The sequence below is a fragment of the Melozone crissalis genome, unplaced genomic scaffold (assembly GCF_028551555.1).
Source record: "Melozone crissalis strain CALT ecotype California unplaced genomic scaffold, PUWL_Pcris_2 ptg000012l_1, whole genome shotgun sequence".
NCBI classification, from domain to species: domain Eukaryota; kingdom Metazoa; phylum Chordata; class Aves; order Passeriformes; family Passerellidae; genus Melozone; species Melozone crissalis.
The window spans coordinates 15169164-15196583 of NW_026535790.1; the positions used below are offsets into that span (position 1 = coordinate 15169164).

Below are 27420 nucleotides of genomic sequence, written 5' to 3' on the forward strand. Positions count from 1 at the left end.
GGCAGAGCTGGCACTTGGCTGTCCCAGTTAGTCCCCATCCACGTGGGCCAGTCCCAAATGCCACTTTTCCCATCCCCATTGCTGAGGAGCCTGAGAACAGGCAGGAAGGCAGGACACCCCTCCAGAAGGAGAGGGGAGCAGGCATGGCTTGGAGCCCCTTTATTGCAAATGCCCAGCAGGCAGCCTTGGATCTCTGTCCTCAGAGCTCTTCCTGCACACCTGGCTTCTCCTTCACCAAATGTTTCTTCTGGGGGCCCTGGAAGAGAGCAGAGAGGAGAGTTTGGATTTAGGGACACACAGACCTGGCCTGCATGGCTGTGTCTGGGCTGTGGCAGCCAGAAAGGCAGCTCAAGCCGTCAGCTGAAAAATGGAATTATCCCACAGCAAATCAATCCTATGGGAGCAGGTGGCAGGAATTACTTATGTCCCTCAACTTCCAGACAAATGTGATGTTTTACCACAGAGTCCATGGGGCAAAATGGCAAAGGAAAGAGCTGCAGCCAGGTCAGACCTCCTCCTGTCACAGCAGCTCAGGCTGGCAGTGACACAACACGCTCCTGACACTGAGCTGAAGGAAATCAGCTTAACCTCTAAAGAGCTCTGCAAAGGCAGTGCCTCACCAATCCCCCTGGCAGCTCTAAGGAGGCTTAGCCAGCTTCACATGGCATTTCTGGCTGACAGGCCACAGCCAGACCCAGTTTACATCTGCGTGGGACACACACACTTGTTTCTTTCCCTTCTCCTTCTCCCTCTCCTGGTTTACTCAGTGCTTCCTCCGCTTCAGACTCAGACTCACCCCAGCCTGGTGAAGGTGCAAAACTATTCAGGAAACTGCTGTGTTTGGATTATTTAATTATATTATTTTTTTGCCCTGGATTTAAGAAAAATACACTGCTTGGCCTTCTTGAAAGCTTCTGACAAAAGCACCATGAATCTGCATCTGAATTTGACCCAAACTTTTTTTCCTCTGAGAACATTAAAGCTATAAATCATTCCAAACAAATCAAAGCAGTGCACAATTCTGAGTGAAAGGCACCATATGGCCAAGACAGTGCCTGCCAAGTTAACTGCTTGTTTAAAACTTCCCATGGTGAATGGGAACTGGTTGCCCATATGGTCTTTTATTTGCTGGTTGAGTTGTCTTGGATCACTCACACAACCATCCTGTTCTTCCTCAGCATCATTTCTGCTGTGTGAACGGAATTCATGGCTGCCTTTAGGCAAGAGAGCCTCAAATGTTCACTTGGCTGTTGTTGTGTTGATGAACACACCACAGAATCATGGAATCATAGAATCCTGGGATGGTTTGGGTCGGAAGGGACATGAAACTCATCCAGTTCCACCTCCCTGCCCATGGAAGATGCTTGGTTGGAGTCAGACAGTGGCAGCCTGAGGAACTCACCATGAAAGCTCTCTTCTCCTGAGCCGTCTGGAAGCGGCCGTGGCCGAATTTGGAAGTGGTGTCGATGAATTTGAGCTCGATGGCTTCGTGGGCCCGGCGGCTCGTGTGCACCAGCAGGGACTGGGAAAGAACAGTCACAGCAGCAGGGGAAGTGTCACAGAACAGCTGGTCTCATGGAAGCAGGGCTGGAATATCCTCTAAACAAACATCCCCTCAAAAATCTGTGCTCTTAGAGCGACACCCTGGGGCTCAGGTGGGGGAGAGCTTCCAGAGCTGCTCTTTGCTCAGCATTGCACAGAATCACAGAATCAGCCAGGCTGGAAAAACCTCTGAGATCACCAAGTCCAACCTATGACCTGACCTTGTCACCCAGACCATGGCAGTGAGTGCCACATCTGTCCTTAAACACCAGGGACTCCCATCCCATCCCTGGGCAGCCCATTCCAGTGCCCACTCACCTTTCTGTGACAACCCAAGGTTTCATTTCTGGAATGAACTGCAGCCCTCAGAGCTCTCTGTCCTTAAACACCAGGGACTCCACCACCCCATCCCTGGCCAGCCCATTCCAATGCTCACTCACCTTTCTGTAACAACCCAAGGTTTCATTTCTGGAATGAACCACAGCCCTCAGAGCTCTCCAGCTCCATCCACCTGCTGACACTGCACCAAGGACCTGCCCAGTGTCCCTGCCCAGCACTTGGAGGGTTCTCCATGTGGGGAATGTGCTCCTGGGGAGCTGCAGCCCATCCCAGGTGCTCTCACCTTGCGCAGGGTGAGCACGCGCTTCCTGGTGCCCACCACGCAGCCCTTCAGCATAAGGAAATCGTTGTTGACCTCCCCATAGTGAGGGAAGCCACCCTGTGGGGAGAGCAGAGGGGTGGGTGGGCAGGAGAGCTGGCTGGGAGGGTCAGGAGGGCACGGCCCTGTCACCCCTCAGCCCTCACCATGGGTGTGATGGTCTTCTCAGTGATATCATAGTGCGTCGAGGCGTTGTTCCTCACCACCTTGCCATCCTCCACGTGGATCCCGTGGCCAATGCGGTAAATCTGGGAACACACAGGCAGTGGGGATGGAGGCTCTCCTGCCCCTTGCTGAGGAGCCTTACAGGGTGCCAGAATCCCCCACGGAACCACGTGGTTTTTGTTGTCATTATATCGCAGAAGCTCTATTATCAGTACATTGCAAGGGTTCCATATCGCTAGAGTTTCCTACTCCTTGATGTTTCTTGTAGGCAGCTCCTCCAGGCACTGACCCTGCCTTGTCCTCACAGGAGCCAATTGACTCCAGTTCTCAGTTCCGCCTCAGCCAACCAATCCACTCCTTTATAACACTCTTCTTATTGGCTAGAGGTGTGGCCTGTTAACATCAGGCCTGCTCCTAATCTTTAATAATTGGTTCAGCTGCAACTCTTTAGGGGATAAGATTACATGCTATACCGCCTTCATTTACCCATACTGAATTCCCCTACAGGTTTTCACCATGGCGTGCCCTTGATCAGCAGGAAATCACCAGGAAGGCCATGGAGATGTCCAGGGGAACATCCATGAGGATGCAGGGAGCTGAGGGCAGCGTGGGGAGGAGGGTGTGACAGGATGGAGCCCCCTGGCCATACCTTCTTGTTGATCTCGGTGCGGTGGTGGTAGCCCTTCTGGCCGGCCCTGGCGATGGAGTAGCCCACGCGGGCCGGGTGCCAGGCCCCGATGCAGGCCACCTTCCGCAGGCCCTTGTGCGTCTTCCTGGGCAGCTTCTTGGTGTGCCAGCGGCTGGTCACCCCTGGGGGCGTGGGGACAGTCAGCAGGGCCAGCAGGGAGGGCTGGGGCTGGGGAAGGACAGTCCTGTGGCTCTCCTAAAGGACAGTCTCTGAGGGACAGGCCCATGGCTCTCCTGAGGGACATTCCCTGAGGAACAGTCCTGTGGCGCTCCTGAGGGACAGTTTCATGGCACTTCTGAGGGACATTCTCTGAGGGACAGTTCCATGGTTCTCCTGAGGGACAGTCCCATGGCTCTCCTGCAGTTCTCACAGGAGGCCGTGCTGGGAGGAGATCAGGAGCTATTCTCACTTCCCAGGGCTCTGATCAGACCCATGCACACACCTAGGGATGCCCACACCCCTGCACATGTGGGGTTTATGACATTCACACCATCACAAAATGGTTTGGATTGGAAGGGACCATAAAGACCATTCAGTTCCAACATCTGCCATGGGCAAGGACACCTCCCATTAGACCTGGTTTCTCAATGTACTGACAGTGCCTGTGAGCCTCCTGGGACGAGGGCTTCACTGGCCTTAATCTCCGGGGAAATCCTTCCAACAGAGATTACCTTGTCAGCTCCTCTGTATCTACACCAGAGGTGCCCCTGTTGGATTTTTCCCTTGCTGAGATTAAGGAAACTGAGCCCTGCCACACCAGAACTGGTGTCATGCTTTAGATCCTGAGGCTTTTTGCTACTCCCTCTACAGAAAGTTGGGGGTTCTCAGCCTGGTTAACATTCCCCTACCCCAAAAGCAGCTGCTGGGCAGAGCCCTGTGAGGAGCACAGCCCCACAGCCCTGTACCTTTCATGCCGTGGCCCTTGGTCACGCCGATGACATCGATCATCTCGTTCTGGCTGAAGACACTGTGCACAGAGATCTGCTTCTCCAGCCTCTCCCGCACCCAGTCCACCTTCTCAGCCACCGTGCCCCCGTTCAGCTGGATCTCCATGATGTGGGCCTTCTTCTGCCTCAGGGGGAGCAGCCTCATCTGCAGCACACCGTGCTTTAGGGTGGCTCCTCGCCCCACAGACAGGAGGGTGAAGCAGGGATGGGTCCCTCACAATTCGTGAGGGGCACAGGGGTGAGCAGAGCCACTGCTCCACCTCTCTGCCACAGCCACCCCCTTTCATAGCAGCCCTGGGTCAGCAGCTCTTTATATCTGGGATTTTATGGAGCCAGCCCCTTGTCCTTGTGCCCAGACCCCATCTGGCCTTGAGCCAGCTTAGCTTTCCCCCAGACCCCAAAGCAGCCCTTAACTCCGGGGATCAGCATTAAAATGGGCCCGTGTGTATCCAGCAATCAGCATCTGGCAAAACTGTGCCTGCCCGTGGGGTTATTTTTGCCCAAAACATTTGACACCAGTTGCTAATTTGAGGTGATCATGAGGTCCCTTGCTGACACAGGACTCAGGACCTGCCCAGGCTCTGCCCTGCTCCTGCTCTCCTCCACGTGGTGTGTGGTTCCCATTGGGGTGTGGGGGCTCCCCAGGGATCCCAAACCACAGCCCCCATGGCAGCCCCGGAGCAGAGGACTGGGAGGGCTCTGGGAGCTGGAAAGGTTAGCCAGCACCTCCAATCCCCATCTCACACCCTCTCAGCCCCTGTGACCCCACCAAAACACCCCCTGATCCCATTTCCAGGCCCTTCAGAGCCGAGGAAGCCCCCGAGCCCCCTGCCCATGCCAGGGGGAGGCTCTGACCTGTGTGTGCATAATGACACGGATGACCTTGCAGTACTTCTTCATGGCTGCAAAATCCTTCTCCAGCTGCCTTTTCCCAGCCTCATCCTGCCATTTCTTGCAGTACTTGGTGAACGCCTTCTTCTTGCTCTTGTGCCTAGGGACAGGAGTGGTTTAGCACCCATCAGAGCTGATAAAGGGCTGGTGACACTGCAGAGAGGGGACAGGTCACCCTGGCTGCCACCTCCTCGGAGGCACAAGGAACCTGTGGATACCTGAGCCTCACCTGCCTGTCAGGACCTTGAGGTGGGAAGAGGGAGGTGGATAATGAGCCCTGAAAAAGGCTCCTTCAAGGGTAATTCAAACCTTTCTGCATGAGGAATGCAGCTGTCTCCCACTGACTGACTCAGCACCGTCAGAACAGGCACAAAATCAGAGGCAGGAGAAAGCAGGGACAGAGCCTTGGGGTGGGTGCGTCTCCATGGCACTTAGAGGGGATTCCTGCAGCCAGGAAATCACTTCCCTGCTACCTGTGGGTACCTGAGCCTCACCTGCCTGCCAAGGGTTGGGGTGGGAAGGGGGATGAGCGTGAAAAGGGCTGACAGGAGCAACAGGGATCAGTGTGGTGGGTGGGTCTCCATGGTGCTGTGACAGGAGACACAATTCCTACAGCCAGGAAATTCCCACTTCCCTCTCTGCTGAGGGGTGTTGATATTTATGAGGGCCAGGGGCCACATTCTGCATCAATTTTCCCCCTGGCAAATCTGGTTTCAGTCCAGCTCAAGGATTCTGTTTAACCGGGGAGCCGAGGAGCTACATAAGGGAAAAGGAACCTGCCACACGATATTGTGGAGAGAGCTAACTTGGTTCAGCTATTAGAATAAATTTACATATGCAAACGCTGCTCCCCAGCATCAGGCTGCCTGCAGTGTATCCCTGTGCATGACTAAACAGGCAGTAGGCTCACTCCTCGGGATCTGAGCTGTTTGGAGAGCCTGTGGGATTCCTGCCAGGGATCCCTCACAGGCAGCCCCCCAGGAAAACCCCACTCTGGGGATCCCAGGAGGTTGGAAAAGCCCTCCCAGATCATCCAGTCCGACCTGTGGCTGATCCCCAGCTTATGCCCCAGCCCAGGGCACTGATGCCACGTCCAGGGGTGCCTTGGTCACCTCCACCACCTCCCTGGGCATTCCCAGTGTTTGGTGACCCTTTCTGGGAGCCCATACCAGTTCTTGTAGAAGCGGCGGCGGCACTCATCGCTGATGTGCTCGGCAAAAACGGTCTTGAAATTCCTCAGGCCCTTGGGCGTCTCGATGTAGCCCACGAGCCCCACCACCACCATCGGGGGCGTCTCGATGATGGTCACGGCCTCCACCTCCTCCCGCTTGGACACCTCTGCAGGGCAGCAAAGGGAAGGGGTGCTGGGCATCCTCTGGGATCGCTCCCTGGAGGATTTCCCTGTCACAGAGTGCTGGGGGCGAGGTTGTGTTTGATCTCAGCCAGCCACAGCCTCCCCACATCCCAAACTCACCATCCCAGTGTGCACAGTTCCACACTCAGCCCATGCTGAGCTGGCTTGGACCATGCAAGATGTGGACAGCCAGGATTTAACCCAGAGCTGTGGGCTCCACTGTCACGGACATATTTTATGAAAAATCCTTTTGCTAGGATTTTTTTCTCCTGAGAAGCTGAGAGGTGTCAGAAACGAAATGCAACAATAATTATCTACTGCTGTGGAATGCAACAGGTGCATCTGTGATTGGTCTCATGTGGTTGTTTCTAATTAATGGCCAATCACAGTCCAGCTGTATCGGACTGTCTAGTCAGTAACAAGATTTTATTATCATTCCGTTCATTTCTATTCCTTGCTTGCCTTCTGATGAAATCCTTTCTTCTATTCTTTTAGTATAGTTTTAATATATAATTTTCTTTTAATATAATATATAATATATAATATATAATATATAATATATAATATATAGTATATAATATATAATATATAATATATAATATACAAGATATAAGATATAATATAATTAAAATAATATAATATATTTTATAGTTTAATATATTAAAATATATTTAAAATAAATTAATATATTTTAATATATTTAACATTTTAATATATTTTAATCGATTTTAATATAATATATATATCATAAAATAATAAATCAGCCTTCTGAAACATGGAGTCAAGATTCTCATCCCTTCTCTCATCCTGGGACCCCTGCAAACACCACCACACTCCACCCCCCTTTCCATGAAGAGCCTTTTTTTTCCCAGGAGCCCATTCCCAGTTTCCCTGCCCCTGCAGCCCAGCCTTACTGAGGCCGGGCCGGTGCACCTCGCGCACGGTGTGGGTCATGCCAGCCTTGTAGCCCAGGAAAGCTGTCAGGTGCACCGGTTTGCTGGGGTCATCCTTGGGCCAGGCCTTCACCTTGCCGCGGTGCCGGCGGCTGCGCTTGTGCGGCAGGAAGCCCAGGTGGCCGTGCCTGGGGGCCGAGAACTTGCGGTGGGACTGCGGAGGGGAACACGGAGGGAGATGCGCGCTCAGCTCAGGGAAATGGGGATAAGGGAAACACGGCAGAAACACAACAAAAACACAACAAAAATCCCCCCTTTCAGATGGGAATGGCACGGAGGTTCTGGGCTCTTCACTGAGTCCCAACAGGGCAGGGGTTTGTTCAAGCTTCTGTCACGCACATGGAAAATGACATAGAATATTGGAATGGTTTGGGTCGGAAGGGACCTCAAAACCCATCCAGTGCCACCCCTGCCATGGCAGGGACACTTCCACTGTGCTCCAAGCCCCATCAAGCCTCACCTTGAACACTTCCAGGGATCCAGGGGCAGCCACAGCTGATCTGGGCACCCGTGCCAGGGCCTGCCCACCTCACAGGGAAAGGATTTCTTCCTAACACCCTTTTTAAATCTACTCTCTGTCAGTGAATTTACTAAATTTCTGGACAAATGATGTCACTTAAATAAAAAACTTAACATGAACTCCCTCCTCCAGCTTCTTCTGAAGGACATTGAAGGAGAAGTTTATTCTTTTCTAGGTCTGTCCTTCTCTGCTCTTAATGATAACAATTTATTTTGTATCCTCTAGCACCAAAAAGGCCTGCTTGGAATTCCTGGGCTTCATGTCATCAAGGCAAATGGCACAAAACAAGCACAGCCAAGGATTAGGAAAACAGGGGAAAGGATGCCCAGAGGAACTGGCAACAGGAACATGCACAGGTTCTACAGGCACCTTGAAAGCCAGGTGAGAAGAGATAAACACATAAACCTCAACCACAAGCAGCAAAGGGTTAGTCCTGCACCCACTGCAGCTCCTTTCTAGCTCAGATCAGTGCCAACACCCAGCTGTGCTTTCCACCAAGCTCCTTTTCCAGCCTGAGTGGAGCTCTGAGGATTCTGCCCCATTCCTGTGGCACCACCAGGAGCACAACCCAGCCCTGCTCGCCGACCCTCGCACACTCAGCAGAGCTCTACCAACCATGGGACGTCTTCAGGCCAGGTAGCAGCAGAGAGAGGCCGTCAGGAGGTGCCTCCCCAGATTAATACTTGAGATGGGAATGGGTCTGAAGACACAAATTTAGCCGCTCGCTTCACCCGCCGCGATATTCATTTCATTCCTGGCAGGTTGGACACGACAGTTGTGGTGTGGTAAAGGTCACTTGCTGCTGGCTCAGTTTACGCTGCTCCCTCCTGAACAACTCTGGTGTGAACGGCAGGAATTGGGGCAGTTTCCTGCATTAGGGACAGTTTCCAAAAAGGGTGCCACACACCCAGAGCTGTGAACACCTGCACCAGGTACCCCCAGCACAGGCTGAGAGTCTGTCAGCCCAGGATTGTGAGCCTAGCTAGAAAAGAGATTGAGACAATGCATCTCCGAATCACAGAGCTGTTTGGATTGGAAGGGACCTTAAAAATCATCCAGTGCCAACTCCTGCCGTGGGTGGGACACCTTCCAGGGATGAGCCCCATTCACTCAAGCCGGGGTGTCCCTGTGTGCAGGACCCAATGGCAATGGCACCAGAGCCATGGGCAAGAACCGATCTCAGACAGTTCCACTGGACACGAGGCAGAACTTTATTCCTGTGCAGTGACCGAGCACAGATCCCACAGAGGGCGTGGAGTCTCCCACGCCGGGGATATCCCAAAGCCATCTGCTCCCAGCACTGTGCCATGGGCTGCGGAATGGCCCTGTGAGCAGGGACGGGACAGACGGGATGGCCCTGTGAGGAGTGAGGGGACAGTGGGGACACGCTGTGAGCAGTGAGGGGACAGTCGGGACCCGCTGCGGGCTCTGCCGGCCCGCCCCATGCCGGGCTCCCCTCACGGATGAGGTACACCCGCACTACAACTCCCGGCGTGCCCCGGGGCCACCGCCATATTCCCGCGCCCGGCCCCTCGGGTCGCCGCCATGTTCCCGGGCTCCCGCCCCCTCAGGGGTCGCCGCCATCTTTCGCCGCCGCCGCCGCCGCGATGCCGGAGGATCACGACTGGGAGGCGTACAAGGTGCCTCCGACCCGCACCCCCGTCTCCGAGAGGACCACCTCGGTGCCCAACCCCGTCGACTACTTCCAGAGCGCCTTCAACTATGTCCTCGACTCGCCCGTCACCTTAATCCGAGGTAGCGGCGGGACAAGATACCCTTCCCTGTCCTCCTTCCTTGGGAGCTGAGCAGCGGCGCGGGGACGGGGGATGGGCACACCGGGCACGGGGCAAAGGCGTGAGGACACGGGCACCTGCACAGGCAAAGGGCACGCGCAAGGACACAGGGACACCGGTCCTGTCAGTAACGGTAGAGGGACGGGACACAGGGACAGAGGGACACGGGACATTGACAAGAACACAGCATGGACACAGGGACATGGGACACAGACAAATACATCGCCTGGACAGAGGGACAGCGCAGGTGACATGAGACACAACATGGACACGGGCAGACATGGACAGGGGACACACGGTAGAACACAGCATGGACACAGGGACATAGGACAGACAGGAACACAGCTTGGATAGGACAGACACAGGGACATGGGACACTGCAGACCTGGGAACATGGGACAGACAAGAACACAGCTTGGATAGGACGGGTACAGGGACATGGGACACTGCACAGACTGAAACATGGGACAGACAAGAACACAGCTTGGATAGGACACTCAGGGACATGGGACACTGCACAGACATGGGACACAGACAAGAATACAATATTGGTAGTGGGGCAGGGACATGAGACATGTCATGGACACTGTGACAGATGCAGGAACTTCAGGACACGGCTTGGACACTGGGAGTGTGCAGGGGATACAGGGACACAGTGACACAGGACACAGCACAGAGGGGCAGCCACACAGCTGGGCATGAGCTGGACAGTGTGGAGCCACTGCTGCTGCCAGGGAAGGTGGCACAGGCAGTGCCAGCCCTGTGTGGGCTGTGCTGCCCTCAGAGCGGGGCCAGGTGTGTGACCAGGCTGTCCCTGCAGGCTGGATCGAGCGGTGGCAGAACAGGAACAAGTTCTACTACTACCACCAGAAGTTCCGCCGTGTGCCCGACCTGAGCCAGTGCCTGGAGGGCGACTACCTGTGCTACTATGAGGCTGAGGCTCAGTGGAGGAGGGACAGGTATGGCTGCCCCTGCACTGTCCCCAGCCAGCTCACAGCAGAGCACACAGCCCTGGGCCCTGCAGCGTTTTGGGGGATGCTGGGGTGCTGAGGCACATCAGTGTCCTGCTATCCCTGCAGCACATCTGGGCATGGTGGCATTAGGGACCGGGATGCTGAAAATCCCAGAGCTGACATTCCACAGGGTGTCCTCAGCCCTTGGTTCATCTTTTCTGCCTTGTGGTTCCCACAGGATGGTCGATCAGGAGATCGTGGAGATAGTCCGGGAAAGGGTGGCTGCGTGCAAGCAGAGGGAAGGGCCCAACCAGTTCCAGAACTGTGCCAAGGAGATGGAGCTGCTGGCACAGGTCACCAAGGCCTACCAGGACAGATGTGAGTGTGGCAGCAGCACACAGGGCAAGGGCTCTGAAATCATGTCCCACACTCAGCGTGGAACACTCATGGGAGGCACTGCTCAGGCATCTTTCTTTTTCAGACGGTGAACTGGGTTACCATGGCAATGCACGGACATGCCTGATGAAGCAGAAGCACAGGATGATGGAGGAGAGGAAAGCAGCAGAAAATCCGTGCCCTCCAGGCACTGGCTCAGGTCGGCCCTGACACAGTTCCTCCCTCCGTGGTGCTGGTATCCAAGTGCATGCTGCTTCCTTCACAATAAACAGATCTGTACAGCTGGGCTCTGTATTCATTCTTTGAAGAGATCTGCAAGCCCTCAGCTCCAGGCACTTGGGGCTGCCATTGTTGGGGTTTGCCCTCCTCTCCTCCAGGAGCCATTCTGTGTGCTGCTCTGCCCTGAATTCCCAAGGCCAGGCAGGACAGAGCTTGGAGCAGCATCGTTCAGTGGAAGGTGGAACTGGATGAGCTTCCAGGCCCTTCCCAACCCACCCCAGGTGGTTTAACCCACCTGCCCCAACCCCCATCACACCAAGCACGGATTCCTGGTTCTCTGAGCTCTTTATTGTCCTACAAAAGCCCTTAGGTGGTGGCCACAGCGGCTGCCTGGGTCCTCTGCACCGACACTCTGGTGTGGGTCTTGGCCAGATGATCAGTGAACTCCTGCAAGAAACACCAACGGGGTTATTCCCCCAGACCCGTCACGGGTTCCTCAGCACCACTCCCATCCCTCATGTGCACTGGGGCTGGGGTGGCTCAACTTTATAGCTCCCAAACCTTTGGGTACAGAAATCTGAATTTTAGGGGCAATTTTGAGCTCTAAGTTACCAAAACGCTCTTACCTGGTAGGGAGACTTGGTGAAGACAGTCTCTTTCCAGAGGTCAGGAGTCAGGTAGCTGTAGGTTTTGGAGATGGCATCGAAGGTGGCTTTAGCTGCAGAGAGATGTCACACACTGTCACACAGTGCCCGCCAACGGCTGCAGAACCACCCCGCTGATCAACCCACAGCTCCAAAATATCCCCCAGTTACTAAAATGTAGAACTTTGAAAGGATCAGGGAGACCAGGGAGGGCCTCTCTGATGAACCCAACAAAGCTCAGGTTGCTCTCTCTCTCCAGTTACGACGATTACACCACGGCACACAAGTGCAATCGCGCAGATTGGGAGATCCAGGAGTGTTGAACCCCACAATTCTGTCACCAGCTCTGACAGAACCTGCAGCAGCACTGACTGCACTGGCAGCACAAATGGAGCTGCTGTGCCCCATGGGTGACAGAACTGTCCCTGAGCCCTGTGGCAGCCCCAGAGCTCACCAAAGTTGCCAAGGGTGGCCGTGCAGCCCCGCGCTGACGTGTAGCAGTCATCGATGCCGGCCATCATCAGCAGCTTCTTGGGGACAGGGGCGGACACGATCCCGGTGCCGCGGGGAGCCGGGATCAGGCGCACCAGCACGGAGCCACAGCGCCCAGTGACCTGCGGGGACACAGCGGGGTCAGCCCCGAGCAGAGGGACACAGCGGGGTCAGCCCCAGAGCAGAGGGACACAGCGGGGTCAGCCCCGAGCAGAGGGACACAGCGGGGTCAGCCCCAGAGCAGAGGGACACAGCGGGGTCAGCCCCGAGCAGAGGGACACAGCGGGGTCAGCCCCGAGCAGAGGGACACAGCGGGGTCAGCCCCGAGCAGAGGGACACAGTGGGGTCAGCCCCGAGCAGAGGGACACAGCGGGGTCAGCCCCAGAGCAGAGGGACACAGTGGGGTCAGCCCCAGAGCACAGCCCTGAGCAGCCCCAGAGCCAGGCGAGCAGGACTCTCACCTTGCAGGGCACCGTGTGTGGCTTCCCGATCTTGTTGCCCCAGTAGCCGCGCCGCACGGGCACGATGGACAGCTTGGCCAGGATGATGGCCCCGCGGATGGCCGTGGCCACCTCCTTGGAGCACTTCACCCCCAGCCCCACGTGGCCGTTGTAGTCCCCGATGGCGACAAAGGCCTGCAGCACAAGAGGAGTTTTCAGTGCTCCAGCCAGGGCTATGCATGGTGGTGTGTGCCCAGCAGGAACTCACAGCTCACCCCCAAACCTCACACACAGCTCTCAAAACCCGTTTCTCCCCTCAGAGTTCATCCTGCAGGCAGAACCAGCCAGGCACTAGAACTCAATTCCTTGCTGCAGCCTCACTATGGTCAGAACTCCCCATGACTTCACAACAGCATTCCCTGCTTATACCCAAAACTTCTCCCTGAAAACCCACTTGCACCGCTGTGCAAGAACAACTGAATTTTGCAGTGCCAGCAGAGTTTGTTTAAAAGTTTCCAAGTCTTGCAGCCCAACTTTTTGGGCCAGTGTTGCTTCAAGAAACACCTGCACACATCAGCAATGTTTTAAAGTTAATACATTTAACGAATTACTAATGGTCCTCACAATAAAATACTTTTATGCTAGATGTGACAGTAGAAGAAATCTAGAGTGATTAAAATGGCTCTGAAAGTGCAGAAAGGGAAGTTGTGAGCAGGAGGATCCAGAAAAAGGGGATTACCTTGAACCTGGTGCGCTGCCCAGCACGGGTCTGTTTCTGCACAGGCATAATCTTCAGCACCTCATCCTTCAGCGAGGAGCCCAGGAAGAAATCGATGATCTCCGACTCCTGCAAGAGTCAGCACTGAGCACACAGGAATCACGGAATCCTGGGATGGTTTGGGTTGTGGGGGACCTCAAAGATCAGCTTATCCAACCCCCTCCCAAGGGCAGGGACATCTACCACTATCCCAGGGTGCTCCAAGCCCCATCCAACCTGGCCTTGGACACTTCCAGGGATTCAGGGACAGCCACAGCTTCTCTGGGAATCTGTGCCAGGGCCTCACCACTTTTACAAGAAACACTTCCTTCCCAATATCCCATTCTAGGTCCCTCTCCAGCTCTACTGGAGCCCCTTTAGGCTCTGAGGTGTCCCCAGAACCTTCCCTTCCCCAGGTGAACAACCCCTGCTCTCCCTGCCTGGCTCCCCCCTCTTGGAGCATCTCCCTGACCCACCACTTCCATGTCCACAGCAACTCACCTTGATGGGAAGCGAGAAGAGATATATCTCCTCAAGAGACTTGATCTTCATATCCTTGACCAGGCGGCCGAGTTTGGTGACGGGAATCCACTGGCAGAGAAACCCACGGACAAAAGTCACCAGGTGCCATCACCGGCCGGGGCCCGGCTCTGCTGCCCCATCCCGGGGGCTGGCAGCGGCCCCGTCCCCGCTCCCCACTCACCTCCTTATCCTCGGCTTTCCCTCCGCGGGCTCCGCGGCCTCTCCCACGGCCTCTCCCGCGGCCGCGGCCGCGGCCCCGCAGCCCGGTCCCGAATCCACCGCGGAAGCCCCCGCGGGCCGCTCCCGCTCCTCCCGCAGCACCGGCGTCGTCCGCCATTTGCTGGAACAAAGCGGGACGTCAGGCGGGCGGCGGCGGGCGCGGATGGGGCCGGATGCCGGGCCGGGCCGCGCGGTGCCGCCGCCGCCGCTCCCGCCATACTTACGTGATCCCTCAGCGTAGAAGGCCGCGTCGCGGCACCGCGCGCTATTTATACTACGCGGGCATCTCGCGAGAGCCGCGCCAGCGGGCCCTGCGCGCTGGATGAGAAATAACCTCGGGCTGGAACGGGCAGGTTGTTGCTATTTATACAGAGCGCGGGGCGGGCGCGGCGCCCGGGGTGTTGGGGTGCGCACGGGCGGAGCGCGCAGAGCGCGGCGCGGCGGTCACAGGTGAGGAGCTGCGGTGAGGAGCTGCGGGTGCGGGCGGGATTGAGGGCACTGCCGCGCCTTCCTCCTCCCCTGCGCCTTCAGCCGCTGTAAAACTGCTGGGAAATGGGAATGGTGCTGCCCGAGCCGCAGCGGGGGCAGGGAGCGGCCCGGGAAGGTGCTCCGGGGGCCGCGGTAGCGCCCGGCGCGGTCTGAAAATCATTCGGGGTCTGCGGTGGCCCCGGGTGAGATAACGGCGCCCAGAGCATCGGGAACATTAAGCTTATTGCCCACGGCTGTGTGTGGGGAATGAAACCCATGTTCCCATAAGCGCCGTGCCCGGCGGTACCGGCACCGCGGGGCTGTGGGGCGGTGTCTGAGCTTTGTTCCCTGATCCAGGTGCCGTTCCTGGGCGCTGGGAGCGCGGCCCCGCCACGGGCTGTGCTGGGCTGACCCTTCAGGCGATCCCGTCCCCGGAGGAGCTGTGAAGAGCACGGAGCTGCCGTGATGGACGGGAGTCACAGCTGGGAACGATTCGGTTTTGTATTTTGATGTGCAATAAAAGATGAAATTATTAAAAGATGGAGCGTCTCTCTTCATTCTAATTGTCCAAAGTTCTACTTTACTCTGTGTTCAGGGAGTTCAACTTTACGCTCCTTGGGGCGGGGAGGGGCGGTTGTGCTGGAGAACGCTCCGGATGGCGGAGAAATGCAGCGCAGGGGCCGGGCTGTGGCCGCTGTCCCGGGGGAACCGGGAACTCTTATCCCGTTCTGCGGGGCCGGGCCGTGGCCGCTGTCCCGGAGGAACCGGGAATTCTCATCCCGTTCTGCGGGGCCGGGCCGTGGCCGCTGTCCCGGAGGAACCGGGAATTCTCATCCCGTTCTCCGGAGCGCTCCCCACGTGGTGCCGGTGGCGCCCTCGCTTACGTCACTGAGGGACCGGAAGTGTTCCCTCACTTCCCGGAAGTGGTGACCGGAAGCACGTGGGCCGCGGCCATGGCGGACACGGACCCGGCCGCCGCCGCTCCCGTGCGCTTCAAGAGCAAGTGAGGGACCCGCGGGACCGGGCTGGGGCTGCGAGGGCGAGCGAGGGACCGGGCTGGGCTGGGCAGGGACCGGAGCCCCCGGGCCGCCGCCGCTCCGCTTTAACGGAGCCTCCCGGCGCGTCTCTTTCCCTTCCAGCTACGCCGCGACGCGGAAGATCGAGCCGTTCTACAAAGGAGGGCGAATCCAGGTAACCCCGGCTCTGGAGGGACATCCCGGCATGTCGCGCCTCCCGGCTCTAACGTTCCCCATCCCTTTCTCCAGATCAGCCGCGATGGGAAGTTCATGTTCTGCCCCTGCGGGAGCAAAGTCAACGTGATCGATGTGGAAACGGGAGCGCTGCTGCACAGCCTCCAGCAGGTGACCGGGATCCGCCTCTCCTGGGCGGCTTGCGAGGAGCCCGGGGGGGTTTCTCTCTGTGGATACAAAGCTCCCGGGAGTGAGGAGCGCAGGGAAGCGGGAATGAACCAAACACAGGGTTGGGGTGATCAGCAGAGCCCTTGGAGAAGGGAGCTCGGAGATCCCTGCAGGGATGGCTCAGCTGTGGCATTTCCCCTCTGTTTTCCCAGGATGAGGAAGAGGATGTCACAGCCTTCGTGCTGAGCCCTGATGACGAGGTGGGTTTGTGCTGGGGGCTGTGAGCAGCCTGGGACGGGCTGAGCCAGGAATGGGGGGAATTTTGGGGTGCGTATGTAGGGCCAGGGCTTGGACTCGATGATCCTTGTGCATCCCTTCCAGCTGGGGATGTTCCATGGGTCTGTTCCATGCTCTGTGTGCTTCCTGAGGTCCCCTGGGAGCTGTGGCTCACACTCAGGGCTGTGGCTCACACTCACACCTGTGGCTCACACTCAGAGCCCTGGCTCACACTGAGCACTGCCCAGAGCCTGAGCTCCCCAGCAGCTCCCTGTGCTGTGTGGCACTGACAGGAGCCCAAACCCATCCTGTGCTCAGGCTGTCCCTTGTCCCCATGTCCCCAGGTGCTGGTGACAGGCAGCAGGGCGCTGTTACCCGTGTCTCAGGCTGTCCCCATGTCCCCAGGTGCTGGTGACAGGCAGCAGGGCGCTGTTACCCGTGTCTCAGGCTGTCCCCATGTCCCCAGGCAGTGCTGTTATCTGTGTCTCAGGCTGTCCCCATGTCCCCAGGTGCTGGTGACAGGCAGCAGGGCGCTGTTACCCGTGTCTCAGGCTGTCCCCATGTCCCCAGGCAGTGCTGTTATCTGTGTCTCAGGCTGTCCCCATGTCCCCAGGTGCTGGTGACAGGCAGCAGGGCGCTGTTACCCGTGTCTCAGGCTGTCCCCATGTCCCCAGGCAGTGCTGTTATCTGTGTCTCAGGCTGTCCCCATGTCCCCAGGTGCTGGTGACAGGCAGCAGGGCGCTGTTACCCGTGTCTCAGGCTGTTCCCATGTCCCCAGGCAGTGCTGTTATCTGTGTCTCAGGCTGTCCCCATGTCCCCAGGTGCTGGTGACAGGCAGCAGGGCGCTGTTACCCGTGTCTCAGGCTGTCCCCATGTCCCCAGGCAGTGCTGTTATCTGTGTCTCAGGCTGTCCCCATGTCCCCAGGTGCTGGTGACAGGCAGCAGGGCGCTGCTGCTGCGCCGCTGGCGCTGGAGGGAGCCCAGGTGTGAGCGCAGCTGGCGAGCCGTGCACACCGCGCCCGTGGCCACCATGGCCTTCGACCCCACGGCCACCCTGCTGGCCACAGGTACGAGCCACCCCGTCCCAGGGCTGTCCTGCTCCTGGGGAGCCTCGGGGCCGTGTCCAGCCTGCAGCTCCCACGGCTCTGTCCTGCAGAGCTCAGGTGTCCTTCTCTTCCAGGTGGCTGTGACAGCACCATCAAGGTCTGGGACATGATCAAACACTACTGCACACACAACCTGAAGGGATCCTCTGGAGTGGTACAGTAAGGAGCTGTGCTGTTTGTCAGTCCCTGCTGCGCTGGGATATTGAGATTGAGGTGCAGTTCTGGAGTTAATGCAGCAGGAAGGCAAATTCCCAGCAGGTTCTGGGCTCTTCCTGCTGTTTAAGAGCAGGGTTATGGCTGACTGTGCCCAGAGAGGAAACAGTCTGGTCAAGAATTTTCGTGGAATTCTTTCACAGAATTTTCGTGGAATTCTTTCACAGAATTTTCGCGGAATTGTTTCACAGAATTCTCACAGAATCGTTGGGCAGGGACACCTCCCACTAGGCCAGGATGCTGCGAGCCCACCCAAGCTGTGCTGCTGTGGGATGTGCATGATGTAAAGGCTGCTCTGGGATGTGCATGATTCAAAGGCTGCTCTGGGATGTGCATGATTCAAAGGCTGGGGTTTATTCCTGTGCTGTTCTCTGCTCCTGCCCAGCCTGGTGCAGTTCCACCCCGACATCTCCCGCCTGCAGCTCTTCTCCTCCTCCATCGATTACAAGATCCGCATCTGGGACCTGAGCAGCAGCAGGTGTGTGGCAGTGCTGGAGGGACACTTCAGTGCTGTCACCTCGCTGGCCTTTGCAGATGGGAACAGCCTCCTCAGGTATCCTGGCAGGGCTGCACCTCCTTCCATCCACTCCTGCAGGGCCTGGCTGGGTTCTGCTCTGAGGGGAAGGGGTGGTGCAGGTGCTCAGTGCGTGTGCGTTGGAACCATGGAATGGTTTGGGGTGGAAGGGACCTTAAAGCCCATCCAGTGCCACCCTGCCATGGGCAGGGACGCTTCCACTGTGCCAGGCTGCTCCCAGCCCCATCCCACCTGCCTGTGTTCCTGGGAATATCCTGTGCTGGCACAGGGAATGCTGCTGCTCTCTGTCCCACGGCCTCTGCAGAGAGGTGTTGAGCTCCCACAGTGCCACATTTGCACCCAGAGCCAAGCTGGACGGGTTCAGCACTAAAACTGAGCTTTGCATTTGCAGCTCTGGCCGTGACAAGATCTGCATGGTGTGGGACCTGGAGAGCAGGCAGAGCAAACGAACCGTCCCTGTCTATGAGGTGAAAATGCTCTTTGTCCCTTCCTTTGAGGCCATGGTCTCCCTCTTCAGGGTCTGCATGCTGTGAAATCAGGTTTCTCCCCCTTCCCAGGGGTTTTCAGCTCAGTCTGTGCCTCTCTGACTCCTGCAGACCGTGGAAGCTGCTGTGCTGTTGCCTAAAGAGGGAGATTTCTCTCAGCTGGGTGTGAAGAATCAAGGGCTGCACTTTGTCACAGCTGGCAGCAAAGGTGAGTGACACTGAAGGGTGGCACTTGAGTCACTTCACTGCTGTTGTTCCCAGGCTGTGTGTTCTCCATGGCAGGAGAGCAGAGCCTGCTCCTGAGCTGCTTGGGCAGGGTGGGTGAGCAGGATGGAACAGGCACAGATCCAATTACCCTCAAACACATTTATCTCTATTTTCAAACTCGATGAGTTTGACTGAACAACCAAAACCTTGAGGCTTTTCCAGCCACTGCATCCTGCCCAGTCTTGCCTTGGAGCTGGGTGGCTTTTCCCACTGTGCTTTGGATGGTGTTCCCTGGACATGCACTGTGTGAAGCAGTGGCTCTGCCATGGTTTCTGCTGTCTGTCCCCTGTGTGAAGCAGTGGCTCTGCCATGGTTTGTCCTGTCTGTCCCCTGTGTGAAGCAGTGGCTCTGCCATGGTTTATGCTGTCCCCTGTGTGAAGCAGTGGCTCTGCCATGGTTTGTCCTGTCTGTTCCCTGTGTGAAGCAGTGGCTCTGCCATGGTTTATGCTGTCTGTTCCCTGTGTGAAGCAGTGGCTCTGCCATGGTTTATGCTGTCCCCTGTGTGAAGCAGTGGCTCTGCCATGGTTTATGCTGTCCCCTGTGTGAAGCAGTGGCTCTGCCATGGTTTGTCCTGTCTGTTCCCTGTGTGAAGCAGTGGCTCTGCCATGGTTTATGCTGTCCCCTGTGTGAAGCAGTGGCTCTGCCATGGTTTCTCCTGTTCCCTGTGTGAAGCAGTGGCTCTGCCATGGTTTCTCCTGTTCCCTGTGTGAAGCAGTGGCTCTGCCATGGTTTATGCTGTCCCCTGTGTGAAGCAGTGGCTCTGCCATGGTTTATGCTGTCCCCTGTGTGAAGCAGTGGCTCTGCCATGGTTTGTCCTGTCTGTTCCCTGTGTGAAGCAGTGGCTCTGCCATGGTTTCTGCTGTCTGTCCCCTGTGTGAAGCAGTGGCTCTGCCATGGTTTCTGCTGTCTGTTCCCTGTGTGAAGCAGTGGCTCTGCCATGGTTTATGCTGTCTGTCCCCTGTGTGAAGCAGTGGCTCTGCCATGGTTTCTCCTGTTCCCTGTGTGAAGCAGTGGCTCTGCCATGGTTTATGCTGTCCCCTGTGTGAAGCAGTGGCTCTGCCATGGTTTATGCTGTCCCCTGTGTGAAGCAGTGGCTCTGCCATGGTTTGTCCTGTCTGTTCCCTGTGTGAAGCAGTGGCTCTGCCATGGTTTCTGCTGTCTGTTCCCTGTGTGAAGCAGTGGCTCTGCCATGGTTTATGCTGTCTGTTCCCTGTGTGAAGCAGTGGCTCTGCCATGGTTTATGCTGTCTGTCCCCTGTGTGAAGCAGTGGCTCTGCCATGGTTTCTCCTCTTCCCTGTGTGAAGCAGTGGCTCTGCCATGGTTTCTGCTGTCTGTTCCCTGTGTGAAGCAGTGGCTCTGCCATGGTTTCTGCTGTCTGTCTCCTGTGTGAAGCAGTGGCTCTGCCATGGTTTCTCCTGTTCCCTGTGTGAAGCAGTGGCTCTGCCATGGTTTATGCTGTCCCCTGTGTGAAGCAGTGGCTCTGCCATGGTTTCTGCTGTCTGTCCCCTGTGTGAAGCAGTGGCTCTGCCATGGTTTATGCTGTCCCCTGTGTGAAGCAGTGGCTCTGCCATGGTTTCTGCTGTCTGTCCCCTGTGTGAAGCAGTGGTCCTGCCATGGTTTCTGCTGTCTGTTCCCTGTGTGAAGCAGTGGCTCTGCCATGGTTTCTGCTGTCTGTCCCCTGTGTGAAGCAGTGGTCCTGCCATGGTTTCTGCTGTCTGTTCCCTGTGTGAAGCAGTGGCTCTGCCATGGTTTCTGCTGTCTGTTCCCTGTGTGAAGCAGTGGCTCTGCCATGGTTTCTGCTGTCCCCTGTGTGAAGCAGTGGCTCTGCCATGGTTTCTGCTGTCTGTTCCCTGTGTGAAGCAGTGGCTCTGCCATGGTTTCTGCTGTCTGTCCCCTGTGTGAAGCAGTGGTCCTGCCATGGTTTCTCCTGTTCCCTGTGTGAAGCAGTGGCTCTGCCATGGTTTGTCCTGTCTGTTCCCTGTGTGAAGCAGTGGCTCTGCCATGGTTTCTGCTGTCTGTTCCCTGTGTGAAGCAGTGGCTCTGCCATGGTTTGTCCTGTTTTTTTCCTGTTCTTTCAGGCATTTTGAGGGTGTGGGAGGCAGCCTCGGGTGCCTGTGTGCACAGCCAGGCCGTGCCCTTCGCGCTGCAGGAGGAGCCCAGCGAGCGCAGCCTCTCCCAGTGCCAGTTTGTGCCCGCCAGGAACGAGATCCTCACCGTGTCCATGGAGCACAACATCCTGCTCTATGATGCTCAGAGCCTGCAGCTCAGGAAGCAGGTGACAGCCCCAGCCGCCCTGTCCCTCTGTCCCTGCTCCAGGACCAGCTGTGCTCTGGCAGAGGCACCGAGGGCACCCCTGGCTCCAGCCTGGTCTGGGATTGTTCCATGGGCAGGGAATTCCACTGCTCCGGGGGAATGTTGCCCAGAGACCAGCACAGGAGGGAGAAAGCAGAACAGACTTAGCCAGAAATGCCTCCTGTGTGTAGAAGTTACAGACAGTGTGAAATGAAAAGCAGCCACTCCCACCTCCCCTTCAGCTCCATTTCCCTCTTGGGCTGTTGCAGCTCGCAGGATACAACGAGGAGGTGCTGGATGTGAAGTTCCTGGGCCCTGGTGACTCTCACATCGTGGTGGCCACGAACAGCCCCCAGCTGAAAGTGTTTGAGCTGGCAACGTCCCACTGCCAGATCCTGTACGGGCACACAGGTGGGTGACAGCCCTGCCTTTGTCCAGCTTCTCCTGGAGCTCTGGTGGAGAGGAATCCTTGAGTTCTTGGTGGAGCAGCACCACAGCAGGTTTGGGAGTTGTGTGGGGAGAGGATGTGTCCCTTTGTCCCTGTCCCTGGCAGTGAGATCAGTTTAAACTGGAGCTGAAGGTGCAGGTGTGTGACAGGCTCAGTCCTCAGGGACCAGGCGTGTCCCAGACCTGTTCCCTGGCTCATTAACTGGGCTCATTAAGCACTGGGCTCATTAACTCCCCCCTTTCTGTTGTCCCATCTCAGCACTGCTCTGCACCCACCAGCTTTTATTTCTTCTCTTTAGAAACAATCCTGGCTTTGGATGTCTTCAGGAAAGGCCTGATGTTTGTCAGCTGTGCCAAGGTGTGTCACTGTTCTCCATTTAATGAAACTCTTCATTCCTAGTGATCCCTGTGGGGAAAATTATGTTGTTTTAGGAACTCCAGAAAGGGCTTTTTGTTCATACAATCCCTGTCTGCTGCATGCCCCAAAGAGGTTCTCCCCCTATCCCTTTTTAACATTGTCCCTGGGAAAATTGGTCGTATTTTATTTTATTGGCCTGAAGGAGATATTTCCTTCTCCAAACATCCTGGTCTGAACTGTTAGAGTTCAGAAAAGCTGTTAGTGTGAGATTGATGAGGGAAACAACAAGAGGACACAGTCTCAAGCTGCGCCAAGGGAGGTACAGGCTAGAATTAAGGAGGAAGTTTTTCACAGAAAGAGTGCTCAGACACCGGAATCATCTACCCAGGGAGGTGGTGGAGTCACCATCCCTCGATGTATTTAAACAAAGACTGGATGTGGCACTTGGTGCCATGATCTAGTTGAGGTGTTAGAACATGGGCTGGACTCGATGGTCTTAAAGGTCTCTTCCAACCTAGAAATTCTGTGATTCTGTGAAAAGGTGCCAAGAGCCCTGACAGACCCAAACCCAAAGCTCTGAGAGAACCAGCGATAACCCTCCATGCTGGAGCCGCAGAGCTGATGTTGCTGTGAGGTTCAGGCTGGAGCAGCAGACACCAGCGGGGCTCAGGGATGAGGTGGAAGCTCAGGGAGCTGCTGTCCCCAGCCAGCTGAGGCTTTTGTGTCCCCCCAGGACAGAAGCGTGCGGCTGTGGCGCATGGGCAGGGCTGGCAGGGTCGCCTGTGTGGCACAGGGCCTGGGCCATGCCCACGGCGTGGGCGCTGTCGCCTGCTCCAGGTAACACACGCTGGGCAGGGAGGGAGGGGAATGTCCTGGGGGTGCTGTCCCCTCCCAGCTGTGCTGCTCCTCAGCCCTGCTCCCAGCTTCTCCTGGTGCCCGGCTGGGAAGGGATCGTGGGGTGGTTTGGGTGGGAAGGGGCCTCAGGTGTCATCAGTGCCACCCCTGCCATGGGCAGGGACACTTCCCCTGTCCGGCCTGGCCCTGGGCACTCCCAGAAATGGGGGAATCCTTCTGAAATAGTTTGGAAAGCCATGAAACCATTTCCCACACCGAGCAGTGGCTGAGTGTGGGGATCCCAGTCAGGGAGGAGAAACCACGGAGTTGTTTCCCTGCCCTTGATGCTTTCACTGCTCTCAGGATGAAGGAGAGCTTTGTAGTGACCAGCAGCCAGGACTGCACCATCAAGATCTGGAACATCCCGGAATCCCTCACTTCCAAAGCTAAAGCAGCCTTGATCTCCAGCCCAGAGCCCCTCCATGCCAGGGTCACTGAGAGGGGCCATGACAAGGTACAGCTCCAGCTGATCTCTCAGTGCTTCAGCCTGTTTGTTCAATGTCTCACAGCCAGGCCTGACCCTCTTCCTCTTCCTCCTCCTCCTCCTCTTGTGGCTTCCCCAGGACATCAACAGCGTGGCAGTGTCCCCCAATGACAAGCTGCTGGCCACGGGCTCGCAGGACAGGCTGGCCAAGCTCTGGTCCTGCTCCGACTGCTCCCTGCTGGGGGTGTTCTCTGGGCACAAACGTGGCATCTGGTGCGTGCAGTTCTCCCCTGTGGACCAGGTCCTGGCCACCTCCTCGGCCGATGGGACCCTCAAGCTTTGGGGACTTCGGGATTTCAGCTGTCTGAAGGTGATGAGAGCTTTGCCTCTTGCCCTGGGCAAAACCTTGGGGTTCCTCAAGGATCCTTCCAAAACTTGGAGCTTTGGGCTTTGGGAGTAACTGGGATCCTTTGGGGTCTCTCCAGAGGCCTGGCACCGCTGAGCTCCCTTTGTGTTTTGCAGACCTTTGAAGGCCACGATGCCTCAGTGCTGAAGATCATCTTTGTGAGCCGAGGGGCTCAGCTGCTCAGCAGGTTTGTGCCTGATTCCAGAGTCAGGGAATGTCTGAGCCCATCAGCAGCACCAAGAGGAAACACTCCTGTGTCCAAAGAATCTTTGGACAGGTTTATAGGAAGATGCCCTGTTTAGGCCAGGCTTTCTGTAGAGGTTATTTTAATATTCCTGCTCTCCAGGTGTCCCATGGGTTCCACGTGGCTGCTGTGGCATTGCTGGGTTGGGACGAACTCAGTGACAAAGCCAAGGGTGCATCTTGCCCTCCACATTTTTGGTTAACTCTGCTCCAATTTGGAAGGAATTGGGATATTTGTTCAATTCATTCAAGTCCATCTGGTATTTGAGGTGGGACAGAGCAAGAATGGATCTGTCCAGTGAATCTTTCTGTTGTGTTTCTCTTCCAAAAGTGGATCTGATGGTCTCTTAAAACTCTGGACAATTAAAACAAATGAGTGTGTAAAAACACTGGATGGTCATGAGGACAAAATCTGGGGCCTTCACTCCAACAAGAAGGATGACATGGTCGTGACAGCCTCCAGTGACTCCTGCATCACCCTGTGGCAGGTACAGCAGGGGCTGCCTCCTCCCTGGGTTAATAATCAGGGTGATTGGAGAGCTCAGGGTCCCAGTGGCTTGTTTTTCATGTGTTCTCCTTGTCTGCAGTTTGAAATTAGGTCAGCAAGGCTGATCTTGGGGTTCAGGGTATTTTTTGGCCATTCTGTATGTCCCCAGAGCAGCAGATGGGCCCCAGCACTGGAACTTTGGAGGGAAGTTGGAAATTTAACATTTAAATTACTTGACCACAAGATTTTGCTGCAGAAACTGGTCCCACATCACCTGATGGCCAAATCAAAACCCTTCTGTATTAAAGCAGGATTTGATAAAGTTTGATCCTGTTTTTTTTTTTTAACAGGATGTGACTGAAATTGAGGAGAAAGAAGCACAGGCTAAACAGGAGGAGCAGATTATGAAGTGAGTTGATCTTGTGTCATGAAGAGCTGTGAAAGGCAAGCTGTGCAGTGGAACTGTCCCCACCTGGAGCCATCCAGCTCCACCTGATCCCAATATTGGAGTGAGGGCGTTTATTGATGAGCGCCACAAACTCCTTAACTTTTATTTCCAAATCTGCTGCTTTTTCTGTGGTTTTGGTTTTCTCAGCACCTGAAGATTTGTCTCACTCTCACTCCTGATTTGTTTTCCAGAGAGCAAGAGCTTTCCAACCTTCTCCATGAGAAGAGGTTCCTCAAAGCTCTGGGCCTGGCCATCTCCCTGGACCGGCCGCACACGGTGCTGACCGTGGTCAAGGGTGAGTCCAGAGCGTGCTCTGAGGGCATTTCCTGCCCTCCCTCCTTTCCTGGACGCCCCTTCCAGCCAGCTCAGGGCAATAATTACTCTGAAATCCTGAGTTTTCCCTGAGTGCCGTCACCAGGGTGCCCCTGCTGTGGTTTCTCTCCCCAGCCATCCTCAGGGAGCCCGAGGGGAGGAGGCACCTGGAGGAGAACATTGTTCGGCTCCGCAAGGATCAGAAAGGTTTGTGGCACAGCTGAAGTGCTGAAAGCGTCCAGGTCAGAGGCTTTTCTGTCACTGAAATTAGAATCCTGCAATCCTGGCATGGTTTGGGTTGGGAGAGTGTTCAGTTCCACCCTCTGTCGTGGGCAGGGACACCTTGAGTAGAGCAGGACTTGGCACTTGCAGGGATGGGGAATGTCCCTGGTGGGACCTCAGTGAGAGCCCAGGGATGTTTTCAGTGTGGGCTGTGCTGTGTGCCAGCCTGGCCAGGCTTCCTTCCCCCCACAGAGGCCGTGCTGGCCTTCCTGGTGACGTGGAACACCAACTCCAGGAACTGCCACGAGGCCCAGGCTGTCATGGAGACCCTGCTGAGGCACGAGGCCCCCGACACCCTCCTGCAGTTCTCAGGAATCAAATCTGCTGTGGAGTCCCTGCTGCCCTACACAGGTGAGGCTCTGTGGGGACAGGAGGGGCTGGCTTGGGTCAGGGATCATGGAATGGTTTGGGGTGGAAGGGGCAGGTCAGGTAATCCACCCCTGCCATGGCAGGGACACCTTCCTTCCACCATCCCAGGGTGGGATCCTCATCCTCAGCCACCATCCCAGGGTGGGATCCCCATCCCAAACCACCATCCCAGGGTGGGATCCCCATCCCAAGCCTCAATGTCCAGCCTGGCCTTGGGCACTGCCAGGGATCCAGGGGCAGCCCCAGCTGCTCTGGGCACCTGTGCCAGGGCCTGCCCACCCTGCCAGGGAACAATTCCTCATTCCCAGTATCCCATCCATGCCTGCCCTCTGGCACTGGGAGCCATTCCCTGTGTCCTGTCCCTCCATCCTTGTCCCCAGTCCCTCTGCAGCTCTCCTGGAGCCCCTTCAGGCCCTGGATGGCTCCCTGGAGTGTTCCCCTGTCCAGGCTGGGCATTCCCAGCTCTCCCAGCCTGGCTCCACAATCGAGGGCAGGGTTCTGGTGTCTCCCCCATGCCCTGAGCCCATCTCCCCTCCCTGCAGAGCGCCACCTCCAGAGGCTGAGCCGCCTGCTCCAGGCCTCCACCTTCATCGAGTTCATGTGGCACAACATGAGGCTGGCAGATGTGGCCCAGCAGGACCAGGGGACTCTGTGACCCTCCCTCCTCCCACCAATTGCTCTTTCCAAAGAGCTCTTTCCCACCAGGATTTGTAGTTCCTGTATTTTATAATAAATGTTTTCATTTCTAAGCCAAGTCTAACATTCAGTCTCCTCAGGAATGAATGAAAGGAAAAGGTAATTTCTTTGGCCAAGCTGGGGTTTGTGTTTTCACAACCTGAATTTTCAGACTCACAAACAGCAGGTAGTTTGGGATTTTAAAAAGGCAAAATCCCAATGAGCAGTTGGGATTTAAAGTGTTCATGGAGCTGGGATCTTGCTTGGGCAAAGCAGCCTGGACCAAGGCAGGGGTCTCACCTGTGCCCACCCAAAATTTAGCACCTGGGAGGAAGAGAAGGACAATTTAAATTCCCCAAACAGCAAAATTTTAAAGCATAAAACAAGCAGGCTTCAGAGATATTTACATGCATTTTGCTTCATAGACAAAAATGTATAAAATTCAAACAACACAAACAGCTCACAATTTCTTTATAAAAATATTAACAGGTACCTGGGAGAATAAGTACAATTAAAGCCATTAGTGTAGAGAAAAGTCTTGATTTTCCTGTAACTCTTTTTCTAACTCATTTCTAGCTAATGAGTTGAGGATTAGAATTGTTGTTTCAGTAACTAGCCAGTCCCCTGGGAAGAGGAATGTTTTGTCCATAAAGGTGACCTCTGTTCCCATCCCCAGGTGGGACAGGAGCTGTGGCTCCCCTGGTTGTGTTCCTGTGCTGCACAGGCATGGCTGCAGGGAGCAGGGATGAGCTTCCTCCCCAGCAGGTTTTTTATTCTCACAACCATTCAGCACATCCAGCCCATCCCTGTATTTCATGACCTCTCCACTAACCTATAAAAAAAACCTCCAAACCGACACCAAAAGTCAAAAAGTTTTTAAAAATACCTATAAAACAGGGGGTTCAGTAGGTGCCATCATACA

At 56.0% G+C, this 27420-nt stretch overlaps 5 protein-coding genes and 2 non-coding genes across 7 annotated transcripts in view; 3 read left to right on the forward strand and 4 right to left on the reverse strand.

Moving 5' to 3' along the window:
• ZNF598 (zinc finger protein 598, E3 ubiquitin ligase) overlaps positions 1-27420 on the reverse strand; it is a 181614-nt gene that overhangs the window by 97195 nt on the left and 56999 nt on the right. The gene's annotated exons all lie outside the window — the stretch shown is intronic.
• Positions 176-7214, reverse strand: RPL3L (ribosomal protein L3 like). Its single transcript, XM_054271072.1, has 9 exons — positions 7160-7214; positions 6061-6229; positions 4856-4991; positions 3959-4145; positions 3015-3175; positions 2347-2448; positions 2165-2260; positions 1403-1522; positions 176-256 (listed from the first exon to the last, which is right to left on the reverse strand). The coding sequence occupies exons 1-9, from the start codon at positions 7197-7199 to the stop codon at positions 200-202; spliced, it is 1068 nt and encodes a 355-aa protein (XP_054127047.1). The 5' UTR covers positions 7200-7214; the 3' UTR covers positions 176-199.
• NDUFB10 (NADH:ubiquinone oxidoreductase subunit B10) lies at positions 9273-11138 on the forward strand. The gene is made up of 4 exons (XM_054271071.1): positions 9273-9473; positions 10332-10470; positions 10703-10842; positions 10946-11138. The coding sequence occupies exons 1-4, from the start codon at positions 9326-9328 to the stop codon at positions 11068-11070; spliced, it is 552 nt and encodes a 183-aa protein (XP_054127046.1). The 5' UTR covers positions 9273-9325; the 3' UTR covers positions 11071-11138.
• Positions 11406-14274, reverse strand: RPS2 (ribosomal protein S2). The gene is made up of 7 exons (XM_054271065.1): positions 14116-14274; positions 13914-14003; positions 13395-13502; positions 12677-12850; positions 12178-12337; positions 11706-11797; positions 11406-11526 (listed from the first exon to the last, which is right to left on the reverse strand). Exons 1-7 carry the CDS (start codon positions 14269-14271, stop codon positions 11446-11448), a joined length of 861 nt encoding a protein of 286 aa, XP_054127040.1. The 5' UTR covers positions 14272-14274; the 3' UTR covers positions 11406-11445.
• LOC128934054 (small nucleolar RNA SNORA64/SNORA10 family) lies at positions 11897-12034 on the reverse strand. The gene has a single exon (XR_008482814.1). It is a non-coding gene; the product is annotated as a small nucleolar RNA SNORA64/SNORA10 family (small nucleolar RNA).
• LOC128934056 (small nucleolar RNA ACA64) lies at positions 14787-14911 on the forward strand. Its single transcript, XR_008482816.1, has one exon. It is a non-coding gene; the product is annotated as a small nucleolar RNA ACA64 (small nucleolar RNA).
• Positions 15565-26516, forward strand: TBL3 (transducin beta like 3). The gene is made up of 22 exons (XM_054271056.1): positions 15565-15624; positions 15761-15812; positions 15887-15982; positions 16192-16239; positions 17181-17322; positions 17436-17520; positions 17960-18127; positions 18501-18576; positions 18706-18802; positions 20940-21136; positions 21423-21564; positions 21900-21958; positions 22692-22795; positions 23156-23306; positions 23416-23646; positions 23799-23869; positions 24257-24413; positions 24763-24821; positions 25052-25155; positions 25308-25379; positions 25647-25805; positions 26366-26516. Exons 1-22 carry the CDS (start codon positions 15575-15577, stop codon positions 26476-26478), a joined length of 2433 nt encoding a protein of 810 aa, XP_054127031.1. The 5' UTR covers positions 15565-15574; the 3' UTR covers positions 26479-26516.

Bases quoted from the DNA above. Each gene is read 5' to 3' on its own strand.
- NDUFB10 (XM_054271071.1), top strand. From the start codon at position 9,326: ATGCCGGAGGATCACGACTGGGAGGCGTACAAGGTGCCTCCGACCCGC. The intron at 9,474-10,331 runs GTAGCGGCGGGA...CTGTCCCTGCAG, and splicing joins GCCCGTCACCTTAATCCGAG to GCTGGATCGAGCGGTGGCAG. The intron at 10,843-10,945 runs GTGAGTGTGGCA...TTTCTTTTTCAG, and splicing joins CAAGGCCTACCAGGACAGAT to ACGGTGAACTGGGTTACCAT.
- RPL3L (XM_054271072.1), bottom strand. From the start codon at position 7,199: ATGACCCACACCGTGCGCGAGGTGCACCGGCCCGGCCTCA. The intron at 3,176-3,958 runs GTACAGGGCTGT...CCACGCCCCCAG, and splicing joins CAAGGGCCACGGCATGAAAG to GGGTGACCAGCCGCTGGCAC. The intron at 257-1,402 runs GTGAGTTCCTCA...GCTCTCTTCCAG, and splicing joins AGGAGAAGAGAGCTTTCATG to GGCCCCCAGAAGAAACATTT.
- TBL3 (XM_054271056.1), top strand. From the start codon at position 15,575: ATGGCGGACACGGACCCGGCCGCCGCCGCTCCCGTGCGCTTCAAGAGC. The intron at 21,959-22,691 runs GTGTGTCACTGT...GTGTCCCCCCAG, and splicing joins TGTTTGTCAGCTGTGCCAAG to GACAGAAGCGTGCGGCTGTG. The intron at 25,380-25,646 runs GTTTGTGGCACA...TTCCCCCCACAG, and splicing joins GCTCCGCAAGGATCAGAAAG to AGGCCGTGCTGGCCTTCCTG.
- RPS2 (XM_054271065.1), bottom strand. From the start codon at position 14,271: ATGGCGGACGACGCCGGTGCTGCGGGAGGAGCGGGAGCGGCCCGCGGG. The intron at 14,004-14,115 runs GTGAGTGGGGAG...TTTCTCTGCCAG, and splicing joins GGAAAGCCGAGGATAAGGAG to TGGATTCCCGTCACCAAACT. The intron at 11,527-11,705 runs GTAAGAGCGTTT...TGTTTCTTGCAG, and splicing joins TCACCAAGTCTCCCTACCAG to GAGTTCACTGATCATCTGGC.